The 25,537-nt window shown below is 40.3% G+C and overlaps 1 protein-coding gene and 1 long non-coding RNA gene across 4 annotated transcripts in view; both read left to right on the forward strand.

Moving 5' to 3' along the window:
• Positions 1-25,537, forward strand: part of LOC122983827 (calsyntenin-2-like) — a 242,844-nt gene that overhangs the window by 12,225 nt on the left and 205,082 nt on the right. The window contains exon 1 of one of the 3 annotated variants that reach the window (XM_044353951.1): positions 24,259-24,787. The exons of the other annotated variants lie outside the window; for them this stretch is intronic. Coding sequence (XP_044209886.1) covers position 24,787 — 1 coding nt within the window. The 5' untranslated portion in view covers positions 24,259-24,786. Of the gene's footprint in view, positions 1-24,258; positions 24,788-25,537 lie in introns of those variants that run through there. 3 annotated transcript variants of the gene reach the window in all.
• Positions 7,315-10,052, forward strand: LOC122983828. Its single transcript, XR_006403772.1, has 2 exons — positions 7,315-7,741; positions 8,309-10,052. It is a non-coding gene; the product is annotated as an uncharacterized LOC122983828 (long non-coding RNA).

A 25,537-nucleotide genomic window follows, 5' to 3' on the forward strand; every position in this document is an offset into this window, starting at 1 on the left:
AAAAAAAATGTTTTTTCAATCTTTGGTCCTCATCTTTCTCCATGCTCCCTCTGGGTTTTCCTGGTGTAGCATTAGCGTGGAGGTAATTACCGATGGCGAAGCTTAGCCAGGTCTTATCACACTGTTCTCTCCTTCCCTCAGGATCTGTCTCTCCATTTTCTCTTTCTCTCTCAGTTTCTGCCTCTTTCACTGGGACCCCATAGAGATTCTCATTTTGGAAAGGCGTTGGGTTAAGGGCATTTAAAAGCTGAAATTTTAATCTGACTTCTGCTTTAGTTCTGCCCACGGAGTAGCTTTTGTTGACTTTATTTGGCTGACTGTGCTTTATCAAGGCCAAACATACCCTGAAGAGACTGTGAGAGTTAAACAACATGCACAAAAACACGCACGAGCATACACGCATGCATACTACAGTATATGCGCACCTTTAATGCATTCCTGTCTTACATGCATAATAACATGAACATTCGTGGACTCATACATGTAAACAAGAAAAGTTGTGAAGTATGCAGAAAACATAGATTTTATTCATGATTTCATTCACGATTCTCCTCCCTCACACGCATGCACACTCTAGTACATGTTCGGACATCGCAGGCTAGAAGGTAATAATAGGGTGGTGAATAATTAAGGTGTTATATTAATTCATTAAACACACAAAAATGGTTGGCAGGAGACACACACACACACTCAACCCCCGTCTCTCTGCCCCCCACCTCTCCTACACTCTCCATGCCCTCTATTTGAATATCTTGTCACTTGGATACACTGTTAACATGGATGCCCGTGTGTGTGTGTGTGTGTGTGTGTGTGTGTGTGTGTGTGTGAAGGTCAGTCATTTTTCTTACCAGCACATCATTATTAAATTATGAATCCACTCTTGGCTCTCTCACCACTCCTTCTTCTTCTCACGGTTTGCTTCTAATGTTGTGTTGGTTTTATATATGTGCAGCTTTTTTGCTCATGCCTGCATGTGTAAAGGCAGGTAGGGTGTTTTTGGTGTATTCATGCATGTGCATGAGTGTATGTGTGTGTGGACCTGGGGCCCCTTGAGTTCTAATTATGGTGAGAGTGGATGGCCGAGCCCAGCCCTAACATCTGTCTCTGAGAGTGGAGGGGCCCCACACCGAGCTCTTAGCCAGGGAACACCCTGAGAGAGGCAGCTTTCTGCTGCATAACAAGCCACGCTGCTGCAGCTTGCTCCGGAGGAAAGTTCACCTCTGTTCTCCAAATCAACTCCTATATATATATTTTTAACTACATTTAGCCATTTAACATTCCACTGCCAACAAATATGCCCATCACAGTGGGGTATAACAGCTTCATTCAGTCATTATTCTGCATTTTATACTGTGTACCATCAGGCCAGTTTTAACAAGAGCCTGACTGACTGACTACATTGGCAGGATTGTGGTGTCACAGATGTATTAGTATCAGTGTGTGTGTTGGCACATATGTTGATATACAGATATATTCATTCTTGACCTTGGAAACAGCAGCAGATGAGAAAGAGAAAACAATCTCACCATATGGTCCATTGAGGTTGTTTTCACACTCACACACACTTCACATTTACTTACTATAAACAAACCAAAGAAGAGTAATCATGAAGGCAACATGACCGGTAAGCGGTGTCATTGATTGGACAGTTTTGGTGACTGTGATGCTACATCATCAGCACTACACAGACTGACATATGGAAATGAAATTTGGGTGACTGACAGCAAGTCTTGCAGTACTTTACACCATCTTATGTGTATTCATGGTCTTACAAAGAACTCAACAAGGAATAATTGATTATGATAATTATTAGTCGAGACTGCAACTCGACCTCATGTTATGAATAATGATAACCAGGTAGAAACAGAGAAAAAGAGGAAAAGGTATTACAATATTACAGGAGGATAGCTTCTGCGGGATCACTATGTTTCAGTTTTTACACAGAGTAGGAAATAAGCACAACACACCTCTGTTTGAAGTTTCTTATGTTTCACTTTCTGATTGATGAGAAACTAAATGGACCTTTTGTTCAACTGTTTATTTGACTAAAAGTTTATTGTTCCAAATGATCAGCTAAAGCTTTACTTATCATCCCTTCCTGCGTTTATGTGAAAAAAAGATTATCAGCTGATGTTTTTTTTTAATACTATGCATCGATATTGGTAGTTTCAAAAATCCAATATCGATCAGGCTCTAGATTTAACAAGAAAACTGACTTTGCGGAGTGAAACCGGTGTTAAAGTTTTCAGGATAGATGGTGGAAGGAGTGAAAGCCTGGTGGAAAAAACAAAATCCCTCACAACATGTTTGTCCTCTTGAGTAAAGACAAAGAAAATAAACATGGTGTCACCCACCAGCGAGCCGGGGACACATTTCAACATTGTCTTTGCGACAGCGAGCGTGAGCTTATGAAAAATGTGGTCTGAACTCAGAGGAACACAAATTACTAAACACAGAACCTTTAATATTTAAAAGGATTACATTAAAATAATATGACAAGGCTGTGCTACACTTGGATGTCTTCTTGTGAGATCTAAGCTTGATCTTTTTATGTACATATAACAAAATAAGATCTTAGTATAAGTTTCTTCTTTTATTTATCAAGCGAACAGAAATGTATTATTTTTCAGAACCACCCTGGTTCATATTTATAAAGCTGAGCACACTTAATATTGATATTAGAGCTTCCCATTCTGAGCAGTGTTGTAGCACTGCTCAGTGTGAAGCGCTACACTGGCAGTTTGCTGCCTTGCTCAAAGATACCTTGGTGGTAGCTGATGAGGGAGAGTGTTAAATTTGAACTTATTTTCTCCCTAAATGGTTCAGTTATTGAAGCTGATACGACCCAAATAATGCTGTTTAACAAAGAGACCAATTTATAATTTTATAATTATGTACATTAGCTAAATAGTGCTAACAGGGCAGGTATCATGATTAAGTAGCATTAAACTTACTGAAATATTGCAACAGCAGTCTGACTTCCAGAGTCCTGGAGCTGCAGAGAGTGTGTGTGTGTGTGAAGGTTGTTTGTAGTCTAACAGGAATGTATTATTTCTATTACCAACTCTGCAGGTGATTTTGCGTAATAAAATTCCTACCCATCTGTTAAATATACCCCACCTGACCTGATGAGGTTTATGATAATAATCATAAACCTTTTTCATGAAGCCGTAAATGGTCTACAGAGCTTTTCCCCGGTCACCATTCTGTCCCAGTTTCTCATGAGTCATGCTGGAATATATTGAGAAGATATGAAACAATCCATCTCTGCCTCATAAACGCAACTTTCTAATCCTTCACTACATTTCAAAATCACACTTTTATGTTGCTGGAATACACACAGCTGCTGCATTTCTTGTTCACCCACACACACACAAACATGCACCATTTAAATATTAATGAGTCCTCTCCTTTTATGATATGCCATGGGTCCCCAAACAAATAGATTATATCTAGCTGTGTGGCATTTCCCAGGTGGTATTTTGAAGCACTCGAATGTTGGCCACCTGATGCTCGAGAACCTGACACTCAACAACATATGAAATGGCTGTGTATATGTGTGTGTTTTGTATGTTAGTGTGTGTGTGTGTGTGTGTGTGTGTGTGTGTGTGTGTGTGTGTGTGTGTGTGTATGTGCATATGAGACACCCAGCTTCGCTATTCTCTGCCCTCTGAGTCTTTCTCAGTCCTGGTGAGTCTCTCTCCATCTGTTTGAATAGTGACAGTTCTCCCCTGCTGCCTACAGCCAAGAGGTCTGGACACCTGTAGAGGGCTGCAAACACACACATTCACACACTCACACACACACACACACACACACCAATGCATACAGACACATCTCAAATCTTGATGCACTTGATGGCCCCATCTTCTTTCACTCTCCACGCTCTTATTTACCTACCTCCAGTTTGTACCTTTCACTCTGTGTGTGTATGCCAGTGTCTGAATGTTTGTTGTGTGCTCCACTGTGTAGCAAATGACTTGTCCCTGGCTGGGTGGGTAATTTTCTAGTGGCATTGGTGCTTTCATCCATGCAGTCTCTCGGGGTGCGGTGTTTATGAATTGACATCGTAATCACGCCTTTGCCACTTTCTCTCCATTTCCAGCACCTTGGGAGGGGAGGAAGAGAAAGGGGAGGGGGTCTCAACTTTTTATGCAGATGCTGAAAAACAAATGGAAATCTGTGACAGACTGTTGCAAAAGGGCAGGAGAGGCAGTGGCAGAGAATAGGTAAGCCACTGACTGACAGGTTGAAATTGAAATAAGAACACACTGAGGCCAGGAGAAAGGGAGGCTGAGAGAAAGCATTGCTTGGAATGAGGTTGAGCAAATTGAACAGATATTTTGTTGAATCGCATTTAAAGATGCTATCTGTTGTATTTTCATATAGATAAATGTTTGGAATAAACAGAGTTTCCTCTTCTTTTTTCTTCAGTTGATATTTGCCAAATGTAGATGTCAATGGACTTTGCTGATTTGCAGAAAGTGGCATCATTCATCAAATCATGCAGAGAAGTTCTACATGTGCGTGTAAAAACTGCCTGTACAAACTAGAAAGTTGATATTTATTAAACATCTATACGCACACATTAGCAATGAACAAAGATGAATCCAATCTACTCTACATTGATCAGTTTGTGCACTTACAGGCTCATTTATGTACAGAAACCTCCCCAGAATGTCATATATGATCAACCAAAATCCATTTGAAAGTACTAGCATTGTGGCAGGTTAACTGAATTCACTTTACATGGTGGTCAAATAAAGAAATGCAGTACAGAAAATAGACATTGGCACAGTACCACTTCTGTGTTAGATTAAATAATAAATTTCCTTTTCATTTTTAATTGTTGAACTTTATTAACAGTTTCAGCATAACAGAAAATATTCAGGCCTTAGTTAAATCAACTTAATTTAACAAATGTAGCAGTTCATCATTAATCCTGACTTATTACAACCGAACAACATTAACAAATCTCTTATAATGAATCACAGGTGCTCAGTGATGCAGTACAAGCGAGACAAGACAAAGTAGAGGTATTAATGGCATAATTTCACTCTGAACAAAATAATTACCTTTTTTGTCAAATAAAAAAGGAAATGGACATGTTCAGGGATCATAGTTGGCAATGTATGAATTATGCTTACATGGCTGACAGTATTGGGGTTTGTATGTCTGTAATTTGGGATTAATTAACCCGTGGCCTGATTACACCAGTATATCAGTTGGGGTCTGGAGTGGTTATACTGTATCTTACATGCACAACAAGCAATTGTTAAATCAAATTCTAGAAATTAGCATAAACATGGTTTAAAGAGGAAATGTAATGCTTTCTCTGATTTTCTATTTTGTTCTGATTTATATATTGTTATTTACTGGTATTTACAGTAAATACGTCAGCATTGAGTTTGATGTCATGCTCTAATGTAATGTCTTACAACATAAGATCTTAAGAGAAGGACTGAAAAGAGACTATAAGCCTGTTTGTAAATGCAGGTCAGGTCTTTTATATGAGTGACAACCATTGTGGAGATCCAGTGAAGAAGATCCAGCAATCCCAGTGGATGGCGAGCCTCCCAGCTTGATACAGAGGAACCTGAAAATCTACATGATCTCTGAAACAGCTGGATGAACCATGGGGTTTGTGGTAGGATTCCTTTTGGTTGAAAGGGCCCCGTTTTTTCTTTTTTTTAATTATTTATTTTAGTCTCTTGTGTATGTGATGCCAGTTGCATTGTTTTGCTATTTATAAGCAAGATAAAGTTTCTGGTTGACTGAATTCATTTGCGTTACTTGTGTTGTGTTTATGGATATCGCACTGAATATTTAGCTTCTCCTGAACCTAGTGTGAGTTACACTTACCCAGGAGTAAGTTACACATAAATGAGGCCCTATAGGATCATACAAATTATCACTTTAAACAAGGATATCTGTATGAACTTATGCTGGAGGTGAGGCACAGACATGAAATATTAAAAATGCCTTGTCACATAAAATACTGATAGAATTTGAAGTAGGGCCTGGTTGTTTGCATTTGTTTGATGCTATTCATCAAGCAAGATTTCTATTCCCAATGGGAGGGCAGTTGGGTTACCTTTGTTTTCAAGTGTACAACGCCGCTCCTAGCTGCTGCGACTGAGCTTTCAGTAACAACCCCGGCTTTGTTAGCTCTTCTTACAGTCAAACTTATTTTTGTCTGTCCTGTATTCTCCTGAGTCTCTGAAGCTGCATGATGAAATACAGAGGTGCGGTTAGCAGTGTCGAGATGCAGAGGCAATGGAAGGGGGATTAAAACCTTTGCTCTGTGACACTGTAGAGAGCAGATGCCTTTTGATGTGAGAGCAATTGGCTCATACAGCACTATAAAGCAAAAAGAATGAAGGAATAATCATACTTATAATGTCTGACACCCGGCTATGCAAACACACACAGTTTAACATGTGTGCATGTGAAATTTCCATTTCCTGTCCTCTGATCTTTCTGTCGCTGTCTTCCTCCTTATATCTCTGTCTTTAGCTGGCTTGTTTCTAACCAACTCCCTATAAGTGCCATGCTTCATTGTTTACCACATGACAGAAACTCTTTATTTTGAGGATTGAAGTTATTACGATCACAGCTTTCTCCACATGGGTGATGATTAGCTTCTTTTTTTTTACCTTTTCCACTCCTCTCCCAATGTCATGGCCAAAGTGGCACAGGATTCAAGGTATCATCGAACAAATACAGTTAATAAAATGCCACAGCGAGGGGAACGAGGGCATTTAATAGCAGAGAGGATTTGAGCTGGGAGAAAGAGATTAGGGTGCAGTGTTTTACTCGGCCAATTGTCCCTGAGTCATTCTCTGTCCTCTCCATTCCATCTCCTGGGTTTATGGACAGGAATTTGTCCATAAAGTTACATGGGTGAGCAGACGCAGGATGGAAGAATGTGCGTGTGTGTGTGACAGAGAGAGAGAGTATGCGTGTGTATTTGCTTGCCCTAGAGTTCAACTGATGCAGGGTTTTCAAGGCAGATATTAATGGTCCTTTTTCATCTGAAGTTGCTGACAGCAGATCCAATATTTCATGCCAATATTCAGTGTCCTTGAAATTGGTATTTAATGTGCCCCCTACATACAAAGTATTACAATCAGTCTGTGTTTTACCAGGATCCCCCTTTTTTTATTTTGGCTTTTCCTCCCACTTTCCAAATTATACATTTTAATTGGATTATAATAGTTCAGCAAGTCTACAGCTACGCTACTCGTAGTGGCTCTGTGAGTACTTACGCGTAGTGGAATGTCAGCATGCTAACATGCTCACAATGACAATGCTAACATGCTGCACGATAGCAGGTAATGTTCCGTGTTCATCATCTTAGTTTAGCACAGCATTTCCCAAACTTAGGCTCGCGACCCACCCGTTTACCCCCCACCCCTCTCTCTTCTCGCCATCCTGGACCTGAAAATGTGTTTGCACTCTCTGGTGTAGGCTGGGTTGAGGTTACATTGAGTGTGACTTCTGTGATTCCCTCACTCTCAGTTGTGTGCATGGTCAAAGCAAAACATACAAGGAAGAGTTTATTAATGTTGGCTTCACCAGAGCCATTGGAAAGGAAGGAGATGCTCAGTCATGAGAGATTAAAAATGAACAAATTGATCAGACATCTCCAAACAAAGCATTCTCAGCATCGGGACAAGTCGAAAGATTTTTCCTGTGCAAAGAAGAGACTTTCAGGAGACAGTGTTTTAACAGTGGAAAAGTAAGTCAGTCGTGTTTGTTTGTGTAGCATTTGAATTGTTTGTTTTTGGGCCTGTTAGTTGCACTGGTTAGTTGGTGACTAGTCTGTGTGTTGCTAGCTAGCTAACGTTACTTATCAGTGTTAGCTGCAGTTGATTGTCATTAGCCTGCCAATTGGGGACAAATAGCTTAACATAGCTAGCTAAACATAAAGTTGTTTATTCTGTAATGTCACTTTTCATAAGGTTCACCCATAATTGTGTATTTACACAACTGTGTCTGTGTCGTGCCAACAGCCAACACCACGTTACAGTCATGGACGACATTCTGTCCCAGACTCGTGGGCTTGTCCCTAATGTAGATTAGGCAGCAAATTGCATTTATTCAACATTGTTTTGACAGTGGAAGAGTCAGTAATGTGTGTGTTACTTTTGTATTAGTTAAGTGTGTGTATGTGTGTCAGTTTCCATGCTGGACAAATGTCAGCAATTCTGTGTATGTGTGTGTGTGTGTGTGTGTGTGACTCATGTGGTGGTGACAAGTGAGAGTGGTGAGTTTTAATGATAATATCCTCTCTTTCATCTACCAGGCATTCAAAGGGAACAAAGCAGCACTGAAGGCATCATACCAAGTCAGCCTCCACATTGCCAAGGCAAAGAAGCCCCATTGGGGAGCAGCTGATAAAGCTGTGTTTAAAAGATGTGTGTCTCTTTCTCTCTTGGGTGAAAAAGCAGTGAATAAAGTTGAGTCTGTCCCACTCTCAAATAACAGTGTTGCAAACAGAATCAAGGACATGGCAGCGGGCATTCAAAAGTCAGTTACAGAGGAAATATTGGAACACAAAATATTTTCACTGCAGTAACTTTTGATCTGAGAGTCTGTTGATGTTGCTGGTAGTCCCCAATTAACGGTCTTCGCCAGATACATCAGTGGTAAGGATATCAAGTTCCTCCTCTGTAACTGGCTGCACACAACAACAATGGGACAGGATATTTTCAGAGTGATGGACACAAATTTGAAAGACCTGAAATGGGAATGGATTAACTGTATTGGAATTTGCACCAATGGCACCAGGAGCATGACTGGGTGCAGGTCTGGTTTTGTGGCTCATGCTCATATTGGTCCCAAATATGAAGCTGACACATTTTATCATCGACAGGGAAACTTTGGCCTGCACAGAGCTATGCAGGGAAATGGGGGCAGAGCATGAGCACCTGCTTTTTCACTGTGAGGTGAGATGGCTCTCCAGGGGAAGAGCTCTGCAGAGAGTGTGGGAGCTGAGAGAAGAGGTCATGGCCTATCTCAAGAAAGAAGACCCTCACCTTGTCAATCATTTTCAGAACAAGCCGTGGCTGGCAAGATTTGTCTACCTTGTGGACATTTTCAACGAGCTCAACACACTGAACACAAGCCTTCAAGGAAAGGAGAACAGCACTTTGGAGCTTGAAGATGGAATTCAAGTATTCACTGCACTCTGTGGCAGTCCCAGTCCCAGCAGTCCTAGCTGGGTGCAGGAGAACTGGCAGTATTTCCTGTCTTCCCCGCCTACCAAGAGAACATGGGTGTTCCCCTGAGTGACTCTGTGAAGCAGAACATACGGTAGTTGAGCACATGTCTGGCCTACAGGAGAACTTTGAGGGGTACTTCCCTGACTCGCAGGGATCTCAAAACCTTCAGTGGGTGAAGTATTCCCTCCAAGCTGTGCCATCACTAGAGCTGGGTCTAAGTCAGACAGAGTTAGAGGTACTGGTCACACTGCAGGTCAACAATGGCAGTAAGATGCTGTTTGAGACAATCACCCTCTCACAGTTTTGGATTGCTCATCTCCAGCAAGAAGAGTTCTCTTGCTTGGCTAGGAAAGCTGTAGATGTGTTGGCACCACATACTTAAAAAAAACAAATACAGAAACAGACTAAATGCTCAGCATGACCTCAGAATAGCACTTTCAAAAACAAAGACCAGAATAAATCTGCTGGTTGAAAACTTCAACCAGCCACATACCTGTCATTAGATTTCATTGTGCTATAGATGAAATATTATACCCCTTCTAGCATGTCAGGTCAGTATAATTTTAAAATAAGTCAGTAAAAATTAATCAGAATATTGCACCTTGGGATTTAAGGCTGAGGGACGGAAGGACAGGGTAAGAAATAAAGAGTTGAGAAGGGGGTGAGAAATAAAAAGGAGAGTAGAACATGTTTGTTCATTTAAAAGTGTTACAAACTTGTATGTACATATTCTATGAGGTGATGAGAAACTTACACTCAGCAAATTAGATTATTGCTGTCACGTACTTTTATAATGAAATAAATACATTTCATATACATTTTAAATTCATGGTTTGTTGTGTTCTTTGTCACTAGTGTTATGGCAATTCATGATGTATTTTTGTAAGTTTGGGGCCTGGGAAGACACCAAATTTCTCTTTTGAGCTGAAAAAGTTTGGGATCCCCTGGTTTAGTGTGTTAGTATGCCAACATTTGTTTATTAGCATTAAACTAAAAGTACAGCTCAAGTGAATGAGAATGTCACTAGTTTTGCAGGTATTTGGTCATAAACTTTCTATGTAGTGTAAGAAGACAATTAATAAATCTCATAAAAAGAAAATATACAGAACAGAAAAAAGATAAGAACAAAACAATATGAAAATGATGCAATAATGCCACAATAATTATGTTGGGAAAGCTTCTGAAACAGAAATTGGATCATTATGTGACAGAACACCCTCCGCTGAAACGGGATAACTAACAGCACAAATTGCAGACATATCAGCCATCAACCTTGCTGCCATGAGCATCACATGTTATATTGTATCTCAATATATAACTCATTAAGAGTGTGTCCTACCCAGTTTGTGTTGTTGTTGTTTTTCATTTCTCATGCTTGCGGCCCAGTTCTGCCACATTCAGCTCAACTGCATGCATGGATTATCACTTGACGACCATCATGCCTCACTCCTTTTGAGCCAGTGCAGTGCCATTTCCAGCACCGGCTGCCAGGGGCAACGGGCCGGCTCCGTGGGATTGGAATGCAGCCGTGTGTGTTTGTGGGTGGATGGCAGGCAATCTGTCGCTTGTTTACACTTTATATATCACTCTCTGGGTGCTGTAAATCTCTATCGCTGTCTGTCCATGACCATCTCCCTCCCAGTTGGATTACATCTGCTTTTTTCTCTCTGTCTTCTTGTCCTGCTCTATGTGTATCATACTATAAATCACTATGTGACACACAGTAGCTTCTTTATATGATGCCTTTTTGTGAGCCAGTGCTGGATCCCGCCTACTTTTGACATCTGTTAAACTTTGAAAGCTTGCAGTGAGTGAAATTGCTATTGATCTGCGTAATGGAAGGCATGATGCTCCTATCGGTGTGGTGATGTCACAGGATGAGAGACGCACAATCTTTCCTCTAGTTGCCTGGAGACACCACCTATATAATCGATCTATCACTTAGTTGTCACTATTTTCTACCATTGATCTGTCCACCTGAAATCTGGCCAATGACCAGAAAATCACTGTAAATTAAGGTGGAGAGGGAAGTGCTTTTGATCCAGGCTGCTAAATATCCCATGCCTCCTTAACAGGCACACTTCACAGGTCATTGAGAGGCCAGGGCTGTTATCATGAAAAGCTGGCTTCCCTTATGGAGTACCATCTTGCCAAATGACAGCGATGGCTCCAACAGAAAAATCAATGCGAGTACCTCTAAAAGCATTTTCTATCCTGTTTTTCAGCTGCATTTATTAATCTTTCAGCAGCTGACTCTTGTCTCCCTCTCTATCTTAACATCTGGGATGAGGCTTAAGTGGTTATGAGCTCCCTTCACTCCCTTACCAGAGAAAAGAGAAGGGCTCACTGATCTCTTTGCTTTGAAGCGACAGAGTTTGGAGCTTTTGTTATGGATATTGATATATGTAGATAGTTTGCAAGTTGCAAATGGATTTTAACTTTAGTATTATGAGAATGAACAGTGGAGAATTGCCACTTCTGCGCTCATTGACATGTTTTTTAATAGGAAAGTCCAAACAAATATAGCTGCTGTATTGCTGTTGGTGCCATGAACAACATATAAAGGCTAATGAATATTCAAAAACCTCTCTCGCTCTGTCTGTCGGCTCATCCAAAGCAACTTGAACACTTGTAAATTGGGCGATTTTCCAACTTCCCCCCTCTGCTCCTCTTGGCAATCCATTGATAGAGGCAACTGGATAGGTCTTGGAAATATTGTGTTCCATTTGTCAAGTCTTTTCAGTTGTGAAGGAAAGGAGAAGAAGGGGAGAAGTGTTTAAGAGTTTCTGGCTCTAGGCCCAGACGACTGGCTATGGGCTGTTTGTCTAACTTGTCTGATTCAGCCGTTGATGGAGGTATTATTTGCAGTTGGAGTAAGGATAAGTTGCAGCAGATTGTGGGGAATACGAGGGATTTTCTCAGCTCCTGGCTCATGGGTAGCGCTAAGAGACAAAATAATCCCTCGACAAGTGCAATATGAACGAAATCCTCGATGGGGAAAATCCCATGTTTACTTGGACATACAATTCCACCACCTCCATTACTGCTAAGGCTTTTTTTTCGAGAATGGACATGGTGTTTTTTTTTTTTTAATGATTCTTCCCTCCCGACCAGTGCTGTTTAATATATACTGTACCTATTTTAGAAAGACTGTGGAAATGTATGAGCCAGAAACTGCAGGTCTATTTGCACTTGTGAATAAGAGAAAAGAGTTACATACACACACACACACACACACACACACACACACACACACACACACACACACGAATATCCTTGTATTTCTGTCCTTCTTAGGGTCCTCTACTGACTACATTTATTCCCTCATTTCCTAAGCCGAATTTAAACCACCAATAATCATTGTATAAACCTAACATTTGCCTAAAATCATTTCAAATGCATATCCACATTTTGAAATAGCCCCACTGAAAACAGGAGGGCCTTCCAGAAAGATTTGCAAGTATATCCTCATAATGAATGTCTAAAATTGAAATTACTCACAATCCAAACATTGGCAACATAAAGGTTCCCTGTGGAGTATGCTGATTTCCAACCAAAAAGAGTGTATCCTTGAGGCTTCCCAAATGTCTTGAATGCATTTCTCTTCATTATAAAACATTTTCAAGCCCCATTTTTTTGGGATATCTTTAATTGTGTATTGTTTACATCCATGTTTGCTACAGTAGCTTGCAATCTTCTTCCCTTCCTTTGTTGGTGCTTCATTTAGTTTCTTTGCTTGTTACTGCTGCCGACTGTCGATCAGTGGAATAGCCTGAAACCTGCAACGGGAATGTGTATCATGTCGTGCGCATCTGTGTCCTTGTGCGTGTGTATCCTGGTGAGTATGCGGGATACAAACTAAACAGGGACCAACACATAAAAACATTAATCTAGCCAAATAATATGAAGTAATACAACTAAAATAAAACAGTTTCTATGCTGAAAATCATAAAGCATAGAATCTGTTTTGATCTCTTGTGAAGCCATTTTCATTCAGAACAAAATTGCAAGTGAATCCAGCTGTGCACTTTTTCTTGTAAAAGTATATTTCTCCATCACTAGTTCGTCTATTAATTTCAGTGCCAAATATGGTGTTTTGCTGTAATCAAAAATCAGGTTCATGTGCATGTTTGGTTTAACCACCATCTGCACACTGACATCTATCAAATGTGACATGCTAGTCTAAATTTGCCACAGGTGTGAAGCAGCAGGAATATAATCTTCACTTGCCCTCATGAAGTCACTGCTTGTTTTTTAAATAGCATGCCCTGCTGTGTTGTTTATATTACTGTGGCCGTGGCAGCCGTGACATGATGAGGATTGTGAGGGCGTCTGGGGAGTGGCAGCCGTGCTCTCACTTTAAATGCTGCAGGGCCCCTGGGATGCACGCTCAAAGTGTCTTTCCATGTTGGGCAGGACAAGTTGTTTTGTTATTGGACGACTAAAAATAAAAAACCTGTGACCTTGACTGGCCGCTGATGACAAAGTGAAGAAGAGAATTGATGAGAGAGATAGTGAGTGTGTTTGTTTTTGTTTGTTTGACAGAGAGAGGGATGGGAAATGAGAGAGGATGAGAAAAGATTGTAGGAGTAAGCATTTGATGAGGCAAGAGGGGAAAGTTATGACAGGAACTGGATATATACTGTATATTTGAAAAGAGATCATCTCCTCTCCATTTTGGCTTTCCATCCACATAAAGCTGAAAATGTGTTTTTAAAAAATGCTCTCCAGAGTACATGGATTTAAATATACTTGTCTCATTTAGTATATTGGAGGAAGAAAATAGACATTTTCCAAAATGATGATGTAACTACTAGGGCTGCACGGTTCTTGTCAAAATGAAAATCATTATTTTCTCACATGAGAAAATAGTTCCCTCTTAGGAACACCAGTTGTTTTACTGAAAAAATATTCATTGGAATCCATACTGTCTACATGCAGTCAGTCCAAGCAATATAATCATTAGCTACTGCTAAAGGACGCACTGCTTTTACTTTTTATCAGACAGCTCATATGCAACTGCATCAAATGCTAAATTCAAGAATAATTAACTAAATGTCTTTTCAAACACTTCTGAAAAATGTTTTTTTGTGTGTATTTAAAAATCCATTAAACAATTGTAACTAATACACAGCTCACCTGTAGCCAGACATAGGGAGGCAGCCTTCACAATGTTTGATCCACCGTTATGCAAATCCACCTCCAACCTCCAGTAGTTATTAAAAGCCTGCTTCAGCCCTGTGTGTAGTCTCTCTGTGGGTCAGACTGTTCATGATGAAGTCATTAAAATCAGATTCCATACTTCAGCTTGATTATAAATCTACTGTGGCCTCAAAATGACACATTCTTCATATTTCTGCCTTGACTGCTGCGCGACACTTAACATTAATGTAACATGAGAGCAGGTAGTACAACATCAAGGACGGAGTTTTTCTAGCCTTTATGGGACATTTCAGGTGGTTTTACTAATTTGCAGTGATACTTTTGCTTCTAAGTATCCATCATTGTATTTGAGTCTGGCTCCATACAGCAGACTGCACAGCTTTTTAACAGTAGAAGCACTGTGTTTTTGTCAAAACCGGAGGTGGATAGATATATTTGTTCCTCCTCACCATCGCCAGTTTCTGCGACTTTGACACATTTTCATTGTTGTTTTTTGTCTCACGGAATATTATATTACTGTCTCTCATGCGTGTAAAATTTATTTAAATCATTGTCCTGCCTCTCTCTTCCTGTGCACAGTTTGTCATGTGGAGCAACACACACTTGTCATTTGTTCATACATCTTAGGGGAAAATAGGTGCATTTGTTTTGAGGCAATGGATCTCCCTCACTAATACAAACATTTGTTTGTCACATTTAAATTAGATTGCATAGAGGCCTGAATCGAAATTGTGATCTTACTTTGATTAATTGTGCAGCCCTTATACCTATGCAGATACAACAGGATACAGTTACAATACAATAGAGTAGGGTGATTTGCAGCAGGTTCATTAAGAGGCCAACTTTCTGTTGCTTCTGACTGTGACTTTGATTGCATTAGAAGTTTTTTCATTGAGATATACTTATGTATGCTTTTGCTGTAAGGCGATAACAAAAATACGAAATATTCTATCTTAGCAACCAGGTTCCAGGTTGTAAGGTAACTTGTAGAAATGAGAGTTTATGAGTACATATATTGAAGTGACATGAAGAATTAAGTTAATTGCTCCCACAGTAGCAACCACTCTGGCAGCTTCCTTATTGAAGGAAGGAGAGAGGTGTGCTGTACTGTGCTGTATGTCAAAACACATTTGACATAAACAAGATGTGAGACTGAATAAAGAGTTAAAAACATCTTGGCAATTCAGTCTAATTATCAGAATACAGGCTGCATCTCAAGAAAGACATCTTCACACCATGGTTTACAGGTATTGTAGCATATATGAGCTGAAAACTAATCATTATTTCATACAACAGTATCAGAAAGCATTTCATTGAAAGCACCTCATTTGTGTATCTATACTGAAGCACAGAATCATTATCATGGAGACGAGGAGACAACTGAATGTAGGTGTATCCTGCTGCAGATTAACTGGCTGATGTTTGTCAGAACAGTCTATCAAGTCAATCCCACTCCTTAGCAGAGGATGGCTGTAATGAAAATGTTGTTGTTGGTGGAGTGGAGAAGAATGGAGAGAGGAGAAAGTCACCTTTTTTTCTTGTGCCTGCTTGTGAACTTTTAGAAAAGACCAGTGTGTATATTATCTGCCTGTGTGTGGACAGGGTCTAACATAAAACATAAAGCTTTTGGTTATTGTGTAAATGTCACATTGTTATTTTCAAGTTTTTCAGTTTTGATTACATCACACAAACGCTTGTGTGTGGTCACTATTGGCTAGGATGTGTTCTTACAATGGGATTACCAAACACACTGGCATTACAACCCTGTTGCCAGACAGAACTTTGATACTGGATGTTTCTGCAAAATCCTGGATCATGTTGAATGCCAACAATTTCAAAATAGATGAATGATGACTTAATAGAGAGATGATTGGGATGAAGGCAGCCAATCAACCAGGGAGCCATGAGCTGCTACTGATGCACTGATGCTGCTACTCTACAAATGCACTGTGGGCCTGTACAGTCTGTACTTTTCTTCTCAGCACTGTGCAGGACGGGGAGCATAAGAGGGAAGGTACAAATGCTATTTAAAGCCTGACTGACAGTGCCAGAGGAAATACACAAAAGGCAGCAAGGGAATATCAGTGGAATATGGAGTAATGTATAAGGAGTGTAGGTATGGCAGAAAGAGTGTTAGTGTCTGTACAATACAAGGAGGAACACATCAGCAGTCAAAGTGCTCTTCACAGCTTCTTTCATATTACAAATTGTAGCCCATTATATATAGTAGCTCTTTCCTCGCTCTCTGGCCCAATTGTGGCTAATGCAGTCTTCAAAGTCAAATGGAACTGGGTTACTGTGAGTTGGAGGGACTGTAATGATGTCATCTGTCTCCTGTCATCAGTGACAGGAAAAGAAATTTGCCATGGTGCTGTTTACGAAGGCTGTACAGATGTTGGTTAAAGTTTTATGACTCTTGATTAACATCAGAAAGATTCATTGGATCTACTGCATCTTTTCCTCTTGTGGTGTTTGTGTGCAGACACACGTGCTGGTGTGTGCTTGATTGTGTTTGTGAACGCCTCAACGTTGATGTGTCATAAATTGAACCAACAAGGCTCTTGTCATTCTTAATAATGTACATCAGTGGCTGTGTAACATAAACACATGGGAACAATGCTGTGATACATGTTTGGGTTGTGGCGACACTGTGACAGGGATAAAATTATTGTCTTTCCTGTCCCTCACCACACACGGCCAATCACATCATTTCCACTCCAGCAGCATGTTATTACAGCACGTTGTCAGCTGCTTGGTGCTTTTGCCCTCGTTTTGACATCTCCGGAACATTAGAAACAATCTTTCATTAAAGATGAAACACCTGCCAGAACAGGGAACCATCTACATTGAGCTGAGTCAAAGGGGGATTTAGTCCAATGTGAGAGCATTTATAATAATTGGAGTATTTATTTTTCTGGTCATGTGATGTGACAAATGTCAACACAAGAAATTCACCAGGGAATGACTCTTTCTATGATTATATTAACAATAAACATGAAAACAGCCCGTTATTTTGTGTTTATCTCTACCAAAGAAAAATGGCATATTGAACTGCTTCATTGTCCTTGTAATGTAAAAGTTTTTTCTGCCAAGGGAGTGGACTCATCAAATATAGTTAAACAAGGGTCCTGTCCTCTCATGAGTCATCTCATGGGAGAGACAAAACAGTAGAAATAAGCAAATGGGCTAGCCTCCGACGCGCTAACAACCGCTAGGCTAATTGGCCGGCTGAGAGTGTTAATGTGAAACCATGCGGTTCTCCTCCTTTTCCTCAACTGAACCAGCAAAGACAGCAGCCCGCTTTTGTAATGGAATTAATGGGAAAATAGAAAATGGCCCGGTTTGAGAATTAAGGAAATGTGATATGCGGTCTACAGTAATTAGGGCCTACAGAGTAAAGACTCTGAACACTTAGTGCAAGACTATTCCCATGTGGACCAGCCATAATTATTATGGGATTTCTGCCTCTTCTTCCTCCCCATGATGAAAAGGTTTTATTGTTCCACTGCTTTAAAAAAAAAAAGAGGAGAAGGAGGGATCAGCATCAGTTGATGAAAGGAAGCTCTCTGAAAAGTGCCGCCACCGCAAAAAGAGCTTCATTTCATCTCAGTGCGGCACCATCACTCTCCGACTTTTTGTCTTTCCTCTTCTTCCTTTCTCCCGCTGCCTTAAACTCCTGGAGACATACAGTGGAGCCACATCAGAAGCCATATAGAAAATTCACAGGAAGGTGTATAAAGATTTTTTTTTTTTTTTTGTTAGTGCATTGTGATCTCCTGGGATGCACTCCAACAATGGATGTCAGTGCTGCTTAGAATGAGACAGCTGCACATCGTGTTGTTTGCTGAGCTTTTAAGAAATGTTTGTGTGTGTTGGAGTGTGGGTTTGTGTGTGTCTGAGCCGCTCCGCATTATTGTGCGCCGCTTTTGGCCGACAGCCTGCCGCTTCTTATGGGATGTGGCATTTCCCACTGTGGTGTCTGTTTCAGAAAGAGCATCGTAATCCGGCCTATTTGCTGTCCCACTGCATAAAAGAGCTAAAGTCAGGGAGAACTTCGCCAAAGCCTGACAATACTATCTACAGTCAAAGCCCTAGTCCACACTGCAATCGAGCAAAGGCTCAAATGCTTGACAAACTACACTACCTATAACCCTTTTTATGGGTACAGGGAGAAAAAAAGAGACTGCAGCAGCTCCTGCATGAGCCATCAGTCAACCAGGCTGTAACAGCAGGCTAAAATTCTGCATCTGGACTAGAGCAATTTTTACAAAGTATAATAGTGACAAGCATCATCACACAGAATCCATAATGGACTCCACCACCTCAAATGACAACTGTTTAATATGGGGCCACTACTGCTGCTGACTCCGCTGACTTGTAGCGTCCTCTTCTCTATACATGCATTTCAAAACTGTTCCCAATGACATTTTATTTTGGGCTTGCAGGAGCCGATCGTATTATACCAGTGATTGGATGTATTGCCAGAAAGAAAGTTAAAAGAGTTGGATGTGGTTCCGACAAAGTGCTCATGAAAGACACAGGGCAAACTCCCTGTGAAACCGCACAGTTGCACAAGATGGTTAGCATTTCAAACAAAGACCAGGGAGTGCTGGAGTGTCGGGTTGTGCATGCGTGTGTGTGCACACATACACGTGCGAGGCAGGGGCTTTTTGTAATGGAAAGCAGGGTATAAAAAGCCAAATATGATGAGGGAGATGGTTAACAGAACAAAACTAAAAGGGTTCATGGGTTCATTTATCCTCCCTAGATAGTAATGAGAGGACAGATTCACTGCCAGAGATTTACAGTATGTCCCTGTATGAGATAGAATGGAGATAATATATGTGTGTGGGTGTGTGTGTCTATGCATTGTTGTTCCTAGTTAGTTTGTCCTCACCCCCATATTCTGGTTTCATAATAACTGGGCTGTGTTTTTTTTTTAAGCACTGGTTTTCTTTTTAACTCAAAGGCAGAACACAGCAGTGCTCTAATTCCCCACAACATTCCCTAATGAAGCACAATGCTGGCACACTAGTCTTGGCTAAACATGAGAAGCTCATGTAATTCTTGTCCTCACACGCCCATCAGACCACACTGATGCTGGAAAGGTGACCAGCACCTAATTACTCTAGAGTGAACGTGTCACTTCATATGTGATTTCCTTTATAAAACATGCACTTTGACTTCACAAAAAAGGAAAGAAAACTTCAAACAAGGTTACTTTGCAAGCAGGTGTATAATAAGCTAGTTCTACATGCATCACAAATGAGGAAGCTTTTAAATAAGATTGTGTCCTTGTGTTCCCATGTGACTGCACTTGGCAACACTTGACATGTTTACAACTCTGCTCAATTATCTAGATTACACGTTTCCAGAAGGCTCGTTGCTGTGAAGTGGGAGCATGATTAAATAAAGACTCCACATATATATATAGTAGTAGTTTTGTCACCTGCTGTTTTGTGAGCAAATCTGAGTCGTAGCTGTCGTAGCTAAGTGTTGATGACTATGATAGGTTTGAAATCAGAATTAAATCAGAATTAATGCTATTTCAATTAAGCGAGTACCGTGCCATTTTGTAGTCAGGTTTTCGGGTGAGTGTGGTTCTATTAAAGCACTTTGCTTTAGGCTGTAGTTGTTCTTTATTGAAATGGTCCGTGATATAACATGACATTTTAAATTGGAAATTTAAATCTTCGCTTAAGAGTGTGATCCAATTTCACTGAATCAGAACAAAGACACAGTATACCGCCCACCTTGAACATGCTGTGAGAGGCCTTATCTGTACTAATTAAGCACTTTAAAATATACTTCAAAATCACTACATGTAGCGGAACAGCCAGTACAGTCTTCTATAGCTACTTAACTTCTCTTTACCTTTCACCAGCCATTACCTGTGGCCACAGGAGATCAATCTCAGAGATCTGAGCCCTGACTGCTGCGATAAAACCTTTCTTGGTGTCGCAGCTATGACTTTGACCCTCCGTTCATAGCGGGTGTCTGTTGAATGTTCTGTCTCACTTCTCGTCTTTTCATCATGACTGAAAAGAGAGGAGGATAGGGCGGTATTTATCTCGTCAGGGGACAGATGAGGGCTTTTGTGCCGGGGTCCGTGACACTCAGCGGGACCGAGGGACACACCTGCCCGATGCCTTATCAGATCTAACATGTCCTCCGCATTACCTCTCTGGAAGCAACCAGCAGGGCGTTTTAATACTCCCCTGGCTGACCGGTAATTGTTTGATTACTGATGGCTGGTGGGTCATTAGAAAAGAGGAGAAGATGGACGAGGCCGTTAAGCAGGGGAAAGCAGAGAAATGTGTCCAATTGCTCTTCTATGTAGACATCACTACAGACTGCCACAAAACAACAGTGAAGGGTATTGTGAATGTGACTCTGATCAATGTTATGCAGTAAAAGCAATTTAAAGGACAGCAATAGCTTCATTGGAGAGAAAAGAAATGTTTTTATTATTATTTTATGGCATTTTTGCTTTGTGTGATAGTCAACAAAGAGTCGCTGAGGGAATGACATGGGCTCCGACTTATATCACTTGTACATTCAGCCTTTTGATGCATATTTCTCCCAGAAAAGCAACTTCCAACTTTATAATGCTGCTGCTAGAGGCAAACTTCTCTCTTTAAGTTAGCACACAAAGCCCACACACGCAAGTTTAGTGCGCATCATGTTTAGGAATGCTTTGTGATTTTTAAAACATAAACATAGACAAGAACAAATGAATAATTAAGGAAATTAAGTTATTGTTATTTTCAACTCAGGCTCAGAGGCTTAAATACCCCAAATTCAAAATGTGAGTTATTTTTCATTTTGCAGTATGTATCCCCCAGGATACACTTCCCATTTAAGGTACAGATTTGTAGGTTTTTGCAACAACTTTTTGCAAAAATGTTTTGTGTGGCCATAAATAGTGGAAATGCCCCAAGCTCAGTCAACATCTCATTTTGCATCCTGCATCAACTTTTATCTAAATTGCATACAACTACCATACATGCAGTTCTTTGTAAGTGATTTACAATTAAACAATAAGTACATCAATATTTCAACTTAAGCTTTGGTCTATTTCTTTGCTATAACGAACTCAAAACAATATTGAGGATCTTTGTTCTTTTTATTGCTCTATTTGGGTAAAGTATCCTCAGTGACTGACATTTCAACACAAATTAGTTTTTCACACCAACATAAACTGTTAGTCTTAAAAAGCAATATTTTCAAAATAGAATCTCATCAAAACCTTGTTAACATGCAAAAATACTAACACTTCAGTATTAGTGACATTTTCACTGCAAACAGACATATTGAATTCAAAACAAATAATTTATAATTGTGGGAACCAAGTCACATGACTACAGTTTTTGAGTCAATCTCCTAATCTATGATGTATCCCATTGAAAGTGAAGCACCTCAATTTATGGGGGCCCACCTACAGACTTGAAAATATCAGAATCTCCCAGGATACAAAAACCATTAAGTGATAATACATTATAGCTTAATATTGTAGCACAATTAAAAGGGCTGCAGTTGCTTTTTCTTTATTCTATCATTTCAACACTACTCATCAAAACAGTGTTTTCCCCCAGTTTACAGTTAATAGAGGGAATCAAGTGAAACTGCTAGCCATAGGTTTGTTTGTGGCTCATCTACCATATTTTCTATCTGAACATTGCATTTTAAACCCCCATGGTTTCAGACCTGGACATAGCACTTTGACAGCAGCATGTATGCAGCATGATAGTCAATGATATAATTTGTTTTCTGGATAGGAGGGAGTGTTGTGTTGCCCTGTTCATTGATATGTCCAAAGCATTTGATACAGTGGGTCATACTCTTCTTTTGGATAGACTTAGATCAGTTGGGTTTGACACAAATGCATGTATCTCACTGACAGAACTCAAGCAATAATAACAGATGGTCATCAATCTGGTTTCCTTGACATTACAAAAGGGGTGCCACATGGCTCAATACTAGGTCCAATTCTGTTCACATTATACATAAATGGCCTGGGCTCATTGATTAGTAACAGGTCTGTTCATTATAATGCTGATGACAGTAATTTACTCATCGGTGCCCTCTATTGAAAAAGCTTTGTCTAATTTAAAGGCAGATTTTTTTTGGCAATTCAAAAGGCCCTGATTAAACTTAAACTTTTAGTAAATCCAGATAAGACAAATTACATGCTCCTCACCAGATCCAAAATGAAAAATCATTGAAGTTTTACTATTACTACAATATCTAGGGCTCAAATTAAAAAGTCTCATGTTATAAGTATGTGGGTATCTGTTTAAAGAAAAAATATCTTTTAAAACTCATGTTGAGGAACTGACTAAAAAGCTTAAATTTAAATTGGGGTTCGTTTTAAGAAATAAGCAGTGTTTCTTTTTTAGTAGTAGACTGCAGATTGTACAGTCAACATTTTTATCAGTGCTTGACTATGTAGATGTAATTTATATGCACGCTGCTGCCCATACCCTCAAACCCATTGATGCTGCATATCACAACTCTCTTAGATTTATTACAGATGACAGTTTTAGAACCCATCATTGTATCCTTTATGAGAAGGCAGGGTGGACATCACTTATCACTTGAAGGGAACAACTCTGTCTTGTTTTTATTTATAAAGCCATCCTAAATAAGCTACCATTTTATTTATCATAACTTTTAAGACTTAGAATTATGGGATAACACACTTGTTCATGAGAATGCATTACCTTGGATATCCCATATATGAACACAGAACTGGGAAAAATTGCATTCACCTACTATGCTCCTCATGGGTGGAATAAGCTTCAGGACTCCCTTAAATTAGATATTTTTTATCCCTAGAACATTTCAAGATTCTGTTGAACAATGTTTTATATAATGAACTTAATTGTGAATTCTATCTATGTATCGATCTATCTAAATAGATCGATAGATAGACTAGGTGGGCCTGGGCCCACCCACCAGGCACTCAGGCCCATCCACTCTGCTGGATCATCCAGTGAATAGCAGTCTGCATACTGGTTGAATTATCTAACAACATGATCAATAAAAAATTTAAAAATATATATTGTTTCTTTCTACTTGTTTACCATATGATGCTGATGATGATAGGTCAGATTTTTTCAGTGGCAATGCATTTTGCACAAGCAGGTGGCCCCAGGTCTGAAAAATGAAACCAATGTGGAAGTGCTTTAGACTTGCATTCCCTCTAATGGCCATCAGGGGACGACTCCACTGGCTCCAAAAATAAGTCCTTTTTTATGGAGGTCTATGAGAAAATGACCCTACTTCTCACTTGATTTATTACCTCAGTAAACAGTTTCCTAATGAGTTTATGGTCTCAATCGCTACTTTTAAGTCTTCTTCAATACAGCATGATGTTCTTTTTGTAAAGTATGGTCCCGTTTAGAGTAAAATTGACCATGAAGCAGGATATGCTTTAGGGCGTGGCTACGTTGTGATTGACAAGTCGCAAACAACGTCAATTATGACTCTTTCTATTATGAACTTTTTATCCATGGAGGTTTTATGTTTATAAAACGTTCCTCGAGCCGTGACGTCATCACAATGTAAAGTCTATGGGCCGAGCGGGAGCTCGCGGGCGGAGCCAGCGGGGGAAACACTACTGCGCACATTCAGTGGGCTGCACAACGCGGAAGCAAACCCGGAAGCTAGAAACTTTTTTTGGCGTATGCACCAGGCGAGCAATTCCTATAAGACTGAGTGGGCGCCATTTTTAGTCCGGTATCCAGCTCTTACAATACACCCATGCCAGAAATGCACCGTGCTAACAAAGCTAGCAACTATCGTTAGGGTCAGCTCCACCACCTCGTCCAAATGGTCACTTCTCATCACTTCTGGCTCCAAAAATCCAAGATGGCGACAGTCAAAATGTCGAACTCGAGGCTTCAAAAACTTTTTTTTTTTAACTCGAGGCTTCAAAACGCGAGTGCAATGGGTGTTGTCACGATGCCTCCGTCCTTTATTTTATACAGTCTATGATTTCGCAAATGTCTCCTCTTTCAGTCAGTGTACAGCTCGTGCATTGCAGAGGGACAGAAGCCTGCTTTTCGCTAGCCAGCTGCCTTTAATGTAGGTTAAGCTAAAACCATGGTGAAACAACGTTGTGAGGAGCAGGAGGAAGATAATTCAGCTCAGGTTCAGCCATCATTTTCAACCCAGACACCTAGTCCTGCGCAAGTTTCTCCTCAACAAGTACCAAGTAGTAAGGATACATACGTGGCTGCTAATTCAACCCTTTCCCCGTCAGTAGCAGCATGTGACTCAGCACTTGATTCTCCAACGACAACATCCAAGAACTGACTGAATTGTTGGACCATAATGAACTAATTTCAGTGTTCAACACCAAGCCCCGTCGTCTCCTGCTGTAATCACCAAAAGTAAGCTAATTTACAATTTCTGACTGTAGTAGACTATGGCCTATTTCAATATTATTGTTTATTGGTATAGTTTCTGTTGGGTGTACAATTGGATTTTATGGTGATGTTGCTGCGTCTGCCATCTGTGTGTGTGTGTGTGTGTGTGTGTGTGTGTGCCTGGTTTATGTGGCTGCTGTGCCAGGCTATGTTCAAGTGTTATTTTTAACATTACTGAGCATATTGGTGCCGGTGTACCTCTATCCATATGCTTGATTAATGGTGCTGTTGTGCCTGTCAGCTGTGTTTGGTGAATATGTGGCCGCCGTGCCAGGCTATGCGATGCTGTTAATGTTTGTCTTGGTGCCTGTAACATTACCTCTGGTGATGTATAAGGCTTGCATGATTGAACTGTGGTGCAATCAGGCAAGTTTCGTTGTAATGGCCGATTTTGGTTAAAATGCGTTTCAGAACCTATTAAGTATGTGGGTCTTGGACGGTCTAAGCCCACCTGATTTTCTCTGTTCCCACCCACACTGTGATTTCTACCTATGCAACTGTTAAGCAGGTGTTGGAAGCATCTACAGTGTGTTGTTCCACCTGGGGGGATCACAAGGCGCTATTACAGCAACAATGCCTCTCATAGGTCCATTAAGGCTGATTCATGGTAGGTTGCTCGAAAGGTTTGAAAAGTGTCGCTCAACAGAAATTAAAGGGTGTGTTCGAAATCACATGCTAACATACTATTCAAAATTACATATTAACAGTGCTTCC

This window comes from Thunnus albacares, chromosome 6 (genome assembly GCF_914725855.1).
Source record: "Thunnus albacares chromosome 6, fThuAlb1.1, whole genome shotgun sequence".
NCBI lineage: Eukaryota > Metazoa > Chordata > Actinopteri > Scombriformes > Scombridae > Thunnus > Thunnus albacares.